The 9,569-nt window shown below is 58.7% G+C and overlaps 2 protein-coding genes across 5 annotated transcripts; one reads left to right on the plus strand and one right to left on the minus strand.

Annotated features, from left to right (window-relative positions):
• Positions 1-22: 22 nt before the first annotated feature.
• Positions 23-2,723, plus strand: PTRH1 (peptidyl-tRNA hydrolase 1 homolog). 4 transcript variants are annotated; one of them, XM_070378949.1, is made up of 5 exons: positions 23-265; positions 1,149-1,368; positions 1,811-1,943; positions 2,086-2,131; positions 2,236-2,723. In XM_070378949.1, exons 2-5 carry the CDS (start codon positions 1,200-1,202, stop codon positions 2,416-2,418), a joined length of 531 nt encoding a protein of 176 aa, XP_070235050.1. In that variant the 5' UTR covers positions 23-265; positions 1,149-1,199; the 3' UTR covers positions 2,419-2,723. The 4 variants fall into 4 exon arrangements, with proteins under 4 accessions (XP_070235050.1, XP_070235049.1, XP_005901928.1 ...); XM_070378948.1 differs by lacking the exon at positions 23-265 and adding an exon at positions 664-780; XM_005901866.3 differs by lacking the exon at positions 23-265 and adding an exon at positions 664-780 and having other exon boundaries at positions 1,844-1,943.
• On the minus strand, positions 2,557-8,696 carry CFAP157 (cilia and flagella associated protein 157). The gene is made up of 9 exons (XM_005901867.2): positions 8,496-8,696; positions 6,234-6,505; positions 5,416-5,569; positions 4,713-4,980; positions 4,223-4,353; positions 3,894-4,044; positions 3,356-3,522; positions 3,003-3,192; positions 2,557-2,695 (listed from the first exon to the last, which is right to left on the minus strand). Exons 1-9 carry the CDS (start codon positions 8,657-8,659, stop codon positions 2,624-2,626), a joined length of 1,569 nt encoding a protein of 522 aa, XP_005901929.2. The 5' UTR covers positions 8,660-8,696; the 3' UTR covers positions 2,557-2,623.
• Between the last annotated feature and the right edge of the window lie 873 nt (positions 8,697-9,569).

The following is a 9,569-nucleotide window of genomic DNA, read 5'->3' on the forward strand; positions in this document are numbered from 1 at the left end:
GTCCAATCCCTGAAATCCAATTTCAAACCGAGACGGAAAGAGGCTGCGCGCTTAGTCGCTCAGTCGTGTCCCACTCTTTGCGACCCCATGGACTGTAGCCCGCCAGGCTCCTCTGTCCATGGGATTCTCCAGGCAAGAATACTGGAGTGGGTTGCCATGTCCTCCGCCCGGAGATCTTCCCGACCCAGGGATGGAATCCAGGTCTCCCACATTGCAGGCGGATTCCTGACCGTCTGAGCCACCAGAGAAGCCCAAGAATACTGGAGTGAGTAGCCTATCCCTTCTCCAGCGGATCATCCCGACCCACAACGCTCTAAGAGATGACACCTTGCAATGGCTTTAGCAAGTTTTTATTAGCTGGGGAAGCCAAGGAAAAGGCTTGCCGGCTTTCCGCAGCGAGGCAGAGTCCCAGGGGTGGGTCAAAACAGGGCACACTCCTTCCCAATCCAGTGGTCAAACAAGGGCTCCGCGAGCCCAACAAACCTCGCAGGAGACTGTGACGCGGCACCGCGGAATGCGCGGGGACGCCCAGACTAGGCCACCGCCCGGCCACTTCCGCCCCTCAGAAGGGTGGCGGCCACGTGGCCCGCCCGGGATTGGGCGTTAGCGGCTAGGGGCGGCTGCGACTGGCTCGGGGGCTGGCTGACGTCAGGGGGCGGGGTCCGCGTCCTGAAACGGGGCAGCATGGGGCTCCCTGGCCTCTCGCGCGCCGGGCTGTGGCTGAGTCGAGCCATGAGCCGCTGTGTTTTGGAACCCCGGCCTGCGGGGAAGCGGTGGCTGGTGAGTGGATTGGGGAAAAGCCCCGTAGGGACTCCTGGGCCCTAGCTCCAGTTCTGCCACAGTCTCCTGGGCAAAGTTCTCCCCCTTTCTTGAGTTTTCTTATCTAGAAATGGTCAGATGCTTCGATGGGCTCCAGACTTCCAGGAACTCCGCTCCTGCACCGGGGGGCCCTGCCCGCCCACACCGGGGGGCGCTTCCACTTGGCCTTCTGGAGTCTTGGAGTTTCTTGGATTCCTCCTCGTGGCCCTAACCCATTCCTGCAGTTTTCCATTTACCTTCCTCTGCTTTGGGGCCCCGGGCGGGGGCGCGCTGTGAGATAGATTATGGGGAGAGTTGTCGGGCCTCAGTTTCCCTGATGTCGCCCGCAGGTGGCAGGTCTGGGAAACCCTGGACTTCCTGGCACGCGGCACAGCGTGGGCATGGCAGTGCTGGGGCAGTTGGCGCGGCGGCTGGGGGTGGCGGAGAGCTGGGAACGCGACCGGCGCTGTGCCGCGGACCTCGCCCAGGCCTCACTCGGAGATGCCCAGCTGGTCCTGCTCCGGCCACGGAGGCTCATGAACCTCAACGGGCACAGTGTGGCCCAGGCGGGTAAGTTGAGGGCCCCATGTGTGTGCCACCCGGGAGGGTGGAGGGGCCCGGAGGGGGCGTTCTGGACTGCAGCAAATCGGTTCACCTAGAGCTCCAGGTACCTGTTGAGCTCCAATTGCTGCCTGGCCTTGGGTGACTGAGAAATTGAGAATCTCAGTTTCTTTATATGTAGTGGTGGTTTAGTCGCTCGGTCATATCCAACTCTTTGAGATGCTATGGACTATAGCCCCCCAGGCTCCTCTGTCCATGGGATTCTCCAGGCTGGAATACTGGAGTGGGTTGCCATGCTCTTCTCCAGGGGCATTTTTCCCAACCCAGGGACTGAACCCGCGTCTCTTATGTCTCCTGCATTGGCAGGCGGGTTCTTTACCACCAAGTGGGGTTAATTGTGGCCTCTCCTCATGGGAGCCCAGAGTCAGGACAACCTTCCTGGGCAGATCAGTAGTAACCGGAGCCACTGTTTCCCTGGGCCAAGTGGAGCTGTTTGGACTGACTGCTGAGGAAGTTTACCTGGTACACGATGAGCTGGACAAGCCGCTGGGGAAAGTGGCTCTGAAGTTGGGAGGAAGCGCCAGGTGAGGCCCTGAGCTGGTCAGGGTGGGAGAGAGAAGCTGACCTCCAAGTGGGGGTAGAGGTGCCGACCCCAGGCTCAGCGGTGGATGGGGTGAAGGGTGCTGACCCAAGGAAGCACTAATTGCCCCCTCCTATCCCTTGAAGGGGCCACAATGGAGTCCGTTCCTGTATAAGCTGCCTCAACTCCAATGTAAGTCTGCCCCTCCATCCTGCATTGAGTCGGGTGGGCTGGCACAGGGCTCCCACCACTCCTTCTCACCAGAGCTCCTTGGGCCCCCTCTGGTTCCCCCACAGGCAATGCCACGGCTGCAGGTGGGCATCGGGCGGCCGACCCACCGGGACGCAGTGCAGGCCTATGTGCTGGGCCGCTTCTCCCCTGCTGAGCAGGAGCTGCTGCCTCCAGTGCTCGAGCGTGCTGTGGACCTGCTCCTGGGCCACATCCACCAGCGGAGCCGGGAGTCCTCGTCAGGCCCCTGAGGCCGGTGGACTCGGCTGTTTGCCCGACTGTCATGCCCGCGCCCATCCACCCACCCACAGAGGTGCCACGCCAGCCTGTGGGGTCTTTTTTTTTTTTTTAATATAACTCTTCTCTGGGCTGCCCCAGGCTGCCTGTGGACTAACGCGGGGACTGTGGCCAGAACAGTCCTTCTCTAGGATAGAAGGTTGGTCTTTTCTCCGTGTCCTACTTCGAAAGTAGGGAAACTTCAGGAAGACTAAGCTTTTTGAACCTTTTCTGAGGAGCAGAGGTGTGGATCTGTAAGAATAAAGGTGCCAGCTTAGAAGCTGAAGCCTCCGTCGGGGGGTTCCCACCCCTCCCCTGCCTTGGAGGAGGGGCCCACAGGGTCCAGCAGGCTCCCCTCCCAGGGGATGTGTGGGCGCATCTGGGTCCACTGAGGCCTTGACACACTTTTCTTCAGCCCATTTTACAGGTGGGGAAGTGGAGGCTTAAGAGAGGTCCAGCCACATCCACAGAGCCACACAGCTACGGTGTGGAAGAGCTGTGATATGCTTCCAAGGGTGGCCCTCATCTGGCTGTCCCTGGGGGCCCCTGGCACCCTCACCTCGGGGCTGCTGTACGCCTGTAAGTTGCCCATGCGGGTGGTATGTGAGAGCAGCCTGAGGTCCTCAGGGTTGGGTGGGATGTGGATCCGTCGAGGTACCAGACCCAGGTCCCCAGGCCGGTAGGGTATGATGCCGGACAGCTGCTGCAGCAGAGACCCCGTCCTGAGCAGCTGGGTGCTGCTGCCCTGGCTGTGGGGAGGGGACTGGTGTCATCCCCTCCACGTCTTAGACGAGGAAGCGGAGATTCAGAGCAGCTCTGGGGAGCCAGGCTTCCGGCCCCGGCTCAGCCAAGGACAGCCTTTGGACGTGTCCCATAGGGGTCACGCGGGGTCATGCGGGGTCATGCACTCACCCCTCGCTGGGCAGGCCACAGGGCTGGCTCTCCCGATGCAGGGCCTCAGCCATCTGGGGGCTCGAGACCACGGCCGAGCCGAGCATGAGCAGCAACTGCTGCAGCATCTCCTTGCGCTGCAGCTGGAACATGACGTCGAAGTCACCGTCCTCCTTGTTAGGCTGCATCTGCCGAGAAGGGGATGGGTGGGCCTACCAGGTCAGGCCCTTTGTGGCCCCAGCATCCACCGCTGGGAAACTCCAACCCCAGTGCCTGTTAATCTCAGTATTCCCTGGCTGTGGTGGAATACCCATTCTCCAGATGGGAAGACTGACGACTTCCAGGGCCTCAGAGGCCTTCGTCCAGCTCCTTTGAGACCTCAAATGGCTCTTCGACTTGGAGAATCAGAAAAAGACAGATCTTCCAGGAAACTCTCAGGGGAGAGATGGGCCCTGGGCCTGGCTTGGCCATCTCTGGTGGTCTGCTTATCTCCAGGCAGTTTCTGCTCCTTGATTCGCTGCCCTCCCCCCCCCCACACTTTCACCCACTTCCAGTTCACCTGCACGATGTCCTGTAGGAAGGAGGTGGCCTGGGCCAGGGCCGTCTCCAGGCTCGCCCGGACCTCCTGCTCTTTGCTCAGCTGCTGCTGGAGCCGCTGCCCCTCGGCCTGCCGCCGCTCCAGCTGCAGGTTCAGCTGGTCTCTTTCGTTCCTGGGCCCAGGACAGGACAGGTCAGCCTCCTCCCCGTCCTAGGACAACGGGCCCTGCCTTTTCTCTCCAGCCAGCCCCGGGCCTCAGCCTGTGTGACAGACAGAGCCTCCAGGCCTCTGTACAGAGCGGGAGTCACTGGCCCGTGACCACAGACGGAGGGGTTCCCGCTGCTCCGCACCTCAGTGCCTGATTGTCCTGCTGCTGCTTCAGGAGGTCCTGCTCCAGCTGGCCTAGCAGGACGCGCAGCCGCTCGGCCTCAGCCATGCCCTGCTGCTGCTCGCGGCACTTCTCCGTCAGCATGAGGATGACCTGCAGTGTGGGCAGGTGGCCATGCTCTGGGCCTCGCCACAGGCCCTCAGCCAGCCCTGTGTCCCCCAGAGAGGCTGGCCGGGGCCCTGGGAGCCCAGCACCCACTGGACTTACCTCAGGGCTGCTGTGCACCCGTTAAGTCACCTGTGTGGGTGGGTGCCCCGGGGCTGGGTTCCCCTTCAACCAGTGATGGGGGCTCCAAGTCAAATACAAACCAGCGATGGGGGCCAGAGCCCTCCCCCATGCCCTGACCCCAGGTCCACCCTTGCAGGGGCCGTATTTGCCCCGAGTACAGGGCCCTGGGTTTCCTTCCTGCTCTCCGTGCCAAGCCCCCCGGGGTGAGGGCCGGGAGTGTGCACCTTCTGGTGGCCCCGGTTTTTCCTGGCCATGAGCTTCTGGGAGTTCTCCAGCAGCTCCAGCTGTTTGCACAGGTCATCCTGGTGGCCCCGGAGCTGCTCATTCTCCGCCAGCAGCTGCGTGCCCTGTCGTGTAATCTTGGCCAACTGCAGGGTCACCGCGTTGTTCTCTGTGATGGCCCGCTTGGTTGTGTCCCACATCTGGCTCGTGGCCACCTTGCGGAACTCCGTGGCCACCATGTTCACACGCTGGATGATCTCCTTTCTCAGTCTAGGCAGGATGGGTGGGGGTGAGGCGCGGTTCGGGCAGGGGGAGTCCCCAGAGCACCTAGACCTGTCTGCTCCATCTCCCACAGGAGGGGCCAGGGCCACCAGCAGGAGGTCTTTATTATAGACCCTTTGTACTATTTTGAACCATGTCCGTGTATGATGAACCATTAAATATAATTTAAGTTGCAAAAAGTGGCACAAGGATGTCCAGGGATTCTCCAATGCTTGTGTGAGAACTGGGGACCTATTTATTTTCTCTCCACCCACTCCCCCACCCCCCCAAATCAGCCACAGTTTCGAGGAATGGCAAGTCAGGGCATCAGAGAGCTAGCATGGTTCCCCCTGCCCAGTTAGAAGCCAAGGCTGTCGGAGGCCTGAAGACCTGGCTGTCCTTAGCCTCGGTGAGGGGTCCCACGCCCAGCAGCAGCCTGCCCACCTGTCCTTGTCCAGCACCGACTTCTTCTCCAGGTTGTGCACGTAGTCCTTGTATTCGTTCTCCTGCTTCCGCAGCTGGTCCTCCAGCGACATGAACTTTTGCATGAGCTCCTCTTTCTGCAGCCGGAACTCCTCCAGGGCTGCCAGCTTTCCCCCTGCCCCGCCACAGGGCACGGGACTGGTGAGGGGCCGCCTCGGGAGGGCAGGGCCCCGGGGGTGGGGGCAGCAGGGCTTTGCGTGATGACGCCCCCCACCCTTCCCCATCCACTAGGGCCAGTCCCCTGTCCCCACACATAATCCTGCCCACCTTTATGGGTCAGTCTGGAATGCCCTTCCTCTCCTCCCCAAGTCTTACGAAGCCTGGTTCAGGCTCCACCTCCTCCAGGAAGCCCCCCTTGACACTCTCTACTCTCATGAAAGTGACAGTGACAAGAGCCTCTGACTCTGAACACCTTCTCTGGATCAGGCACTCCTGCTGTCAGCTGAAAGGCACAGCCACCCTTGCCAGCTGGGTGGCCTTGGGCAAGACACTCCACCTTCTTGAAGTGCTTCCTCACCTACCCAGCGGCAGGTGGTGATGGTATTTCCTGCCTCAGGATTGCTGGGACCATTACATGGAAGATACATGTGGGAAGCTGCATGTAGCTGTTGTTGCTCAAGGAATATGTATCATCCCCATTTCCCAGGTGGGAAAACAGGGTCAGAGAGAAGGGCTGGCCCAAGGTCACAAAGACAGTGGGAGAGCCCAGAGAGACAGAGCCTTGGGTTTCCCACCCGCTGTGGTGTGTGCCTGTAGGCTCACCGGCCAGTACCCCTCACCAAGGATGATGTTCTCGGTGGTGAGCTGGTCCTTGGTCTCCTGGAATTCGTGGCGCACCTGGGCTAGCTGTGCCTCGAAGGCATCCTTCTCTATCTCCTTGGCCAGTTGCAGGCTCTGGAGCTGCTCATTGAGGTCGGCGATCTCATCCACCCGCTGGTTGAGCGTGCGCTTGAGGAAGGCCACGATCTCCTTCTTGTTGTTGGCCAGCTGCTCAAACTCCTGGCGAAACAGCTTCTCCTGCATGGCCAGCTCATCCCACTTCCGCTGGTACCTGGGGTAAATGTGGGGCGGGGGTCCAGGGGGCCTCCAGGCAGTCAGGCTGCTCCCGGGACCCTCCCATAGTGGGGCACTGGAGGTTCCAGCCTCATCTCCCCTGGTCAGTGCTTGTGGCCGCAGCTGATGCCTGTGGTCAGCGCTTTATGTGCATAACATCACTAGGGTGTAAGCTCTGGGAGGGTGGAGCCTCTGTTAACGTTCACAGTTGTGTCCCCAACACCTAGCGCCTGGTATGTAGTAGGTACTCAGTGTATTTGTTGAATCCACAACAACCAAGCAAGTAGGGGCTATGATGATTATACCCATTTTGCAGGTGAAGAAACTGAGGCACAGAGGGATGAAGCATCCCTGAGTTAGTAAATGGCAAAATCAGAACTTGAACCCAAGTCAGTCTGATACCCCAAAGTTAAGGGTCTTAAGCATAATGGTTGCTGCCAGTTCTGTGCCCTGCTTAATATATCACACTTCAAAGCCCAAGCTTCTGCACCTGTGATCTTCCCTACCCTCCTTCACTGAGTGAACCCCTGTGTTGCCGCCTCTGTGGAGCCTTCCTGGCCCTGAGGCAGCATTTGAGGTCCTCTCGTTGGGGCTGTCCTGTAGATTGACCCTTGTCCCACTGGGAAGTCAAGACCTGACTCCTCGCATCTCTGTATTTTGGGGGGCCTGGCAGAGGAAGTTGGCACATAATAAGTGCCCAATAACCATCTCTCAAATGCATTTTTCCCAAATACATTCCATCTGGTGTTTCCAACTTGAGGGAAGCGTGTGAATTTTTAAGAGTTGTTGTGTAAGCAATTTTCTAGTTTCCAATGGAATAATAGGTAGAAGCTATTTGGAAAGATGTTTAACTTCACAACTAACTCAACCAACATCTTCTGAACGGAAGCATGGTGCAGGGTGCAAAGCTGGATGACCTGATCTGTGGAGCAAGGTTTAGGGAAGTCAGGGCCCAGGGCTGGCCCAGAGCCTCTTCCTTGGGGTGCCTTCCTATCTCCCTGAGCCTCAGTCTCTCCACCACTTATCATGGGGATGACTGGAGGGCGTCTCTCGTGGGACGGTTTTAGGGACACAGTGAGCACCAGTTCAGGAAGGTCTCAACATCAGCTGTGAGTATTTGTAGCAACATGTGACTCCTCACGTTAGCCACTCAGTCGTGCCCGACTCTTTGCGACCCCGTGGACTGTAGCCTGCCAGGCTTCTCTGTCCATGGGATTCTCCAGGCAAGAATACTGGAGTGGGTTTCCATTCCCTTCTCCAGGGGATCTTCCTGACCCAAGGATCGAACCCGGGGCTCCTCCTGCACTGCAGGCGGATTCTTTACCATCTGAGCCACCACCAAAGGGGTGTGTCTTGAGGGTCATCCTGAGACTGGGCCAGGAACTAGTAGAAGAATAAGAAAAGTGGGCAAGTGCCCGTCTCAGGAGACAGAGAGCCGCCCCCACACCTCCACCCACCTCGCACAGCCCTCCTCGTTTACATTTGGGAAAACAGCCCTGGTGGACAAGTGGGCTTGGCAGCTGGAAGAGCCACTGGGGCCTGTAGCTCAGGGGATCACGGCACAGGCTCTGGGGGGTGGTGGCGGGCAGGTGGGAGGAGGGGCATATGGTCACCCACCTGCCAGGGGGCTGCCATCTCCAATGTGTCCCTCCGATTGAACTCTGCCCTCTTACGTAAAACGTGTGGTCCCGGGGGGCAACTGTGAGGCAGGAGGGACGTAGTCCTTGCCTGGGGACGGGCTAGGCTCTTAACTAGGCACTGGGCCCCTGGAAACTCTGGGAGCCAAGATGGGGCCAAGAAATCCATTTTTCTTCAAAATCATGAAGCCTCCCAATGTTATCTTCCAGGAAACTGAGGCAGGGATGGGGGGTTGGGTCTGGACATCCCCTGGGAGGCCAGAACACAGGGGCCCCACCGACTGAACCTGCACAGTGGCCAGCTGTGAGTCACTCCCTGACCTGTCAGGACCACCCTGCCCGCCCACCCACCGGGCCAGCCTGTCCTCCAGGTCACGGATCTGGATGTGGTAGAACTCTCGGATCTCCTCGCTTATAGGCATTTCCATGGGCTTGTTGGCCAGGTTGGGATCCTTCTTGCCACCTTTCTTCTTCTTGAGCTCGGGCTCTTTGGCCCCCTTCTTTTTAGGAGCCATGGCTGGTGGCAACCACTACTCCAGGGCCTCTTTAAGAGGCCAGGTGGTTGCTAAGGAAGTTCCTTGCATACATAGCAACAAGCTTACAATGTGAAGCTAGGCTTAAAGGGACCTTCCCTCTTCCTGGCGAGGATGGGTTTCAGGGACCAGCCTCCTGCTCCAAGGCCAACAGCGCCACAGAGGCCATAGGCCTGGGTGTCTTAGACCATGGCGTCTCAGAGACCAGGACGCCAGGCTCACTGGGCACTCTTTTGGGCTCTGGGAGACCCTTCCCTCAAGAGGAAATTGGTGACATGGGAATATTACAGTGGGTCAGAGCCCTAGAAGGGCTTCCCTTGTGGCTCAGATGGTAAAGAATCCGCCTGCAATGAAGGAGACCGGGGTTCAATCCCTGGGCTGGGAAGATCCCCTGGAGAAGGAAATGGCAACCCACTCCAGTATTCTTGCCTGAGAATTCCATGGACAGAGAAGCCTGAAGGGCTACAGTCCATGGGGTTGCCAAGAGTTGGACACGACTTAGCGAGTGAACCAGACCACAAAGTCCAGCAACCCCTCTGGCAGCTGGGTCTCCGGAGGGGAGTGGGTGCAGTGCACACAGCCCAGCAGACTGCAGTGTTAGCCCAGGTCAGTGGCCTGTGGACTCAGAGCACTGCCATCTCTAGGAGGCTCTGGAGGAAGGAAGCCCAGCCCCAAGGGAGACAAGGAAGCCAGCTTTCTTTATAGTCCAACTCTCACATCCATACACGACTACTGAAAAAAAACATAGCCTGGACTATGGTTTTATAAATAAGTTAATTTGTACCTCCAGACACTTTAAATGATTGTTTCTTTCTTAAGAAATCATCTTCACCAATTGTTGTTTTGCCAGAGGGAGGGTCCATTGAGCTCCTTTCCTGTGCCATTCCAGACC

Source organism: Bos mutus, chromosome 11, assembly GCF_027580195.1.
Source record: "Bos mutus isolate GX-2022 chromosome 11, NWIPB_WYAK_1.1, whole genome shotgun sequence".
Lineage (NCBI taxonomy): Eukaryota > Metazoa > Chordata > Mammalia > Artiodactyla > Bovidae > Bos > Bos mutus.

What these genes read in the sequence shown, in the direction of transcription:
- CFAP157 (XM_005901867.2), bottom strand. Translation starts at nt 8,659, where the DNA reads ATGGCTCCTAAAAAGAAGGGGGCCAAAGAGCCCGAGCTCAAGAAGAAG. An exon ending in AAAACCGGGGCCACCAGAAG is followed by an intron (nt 4,354 to 4,712) that starts GTGCACACTCCC and finishes CCCACACTGCAG; the next exon opens with GTCATCCTCATGCTGACGGA. An exon ending in CAGGACAATCAGGCACTGAG is followed by an intron (nt 4,045 to 4,222) that starts GTGCGGAGCAGC and finishes TCCTGGGCCCAG; the next exon opens with GAACGAAAGAGACCAGCTGA.
- PTRH1 (XM_070378950.1), top strand. Translation starts at nt 685, where the DNA reads ATGGGGCTCCCTGGCCTCTCGCGCGCCGGGCTGTGGCTGAGTCGAGCC. An exon ending in CTGCGGGGAAGCGGTGGCTG is followed by an intron (nt 781 to 1,148) that starts GTGAGTGGATTG and finishes TGTCGCCCGCAG; the next exon opens with GTGGCAGGTCTGGGAAACCC. An exon ending in GCACAGTGTGGCCCAGGCGG is followed by an intron (nt 1,369 to 1,843) that starts GTAAGTTGAGGG and finishes CCCTGGGCCAAG; the next exon opens with TGGAGCTGTTTGGACTGACT.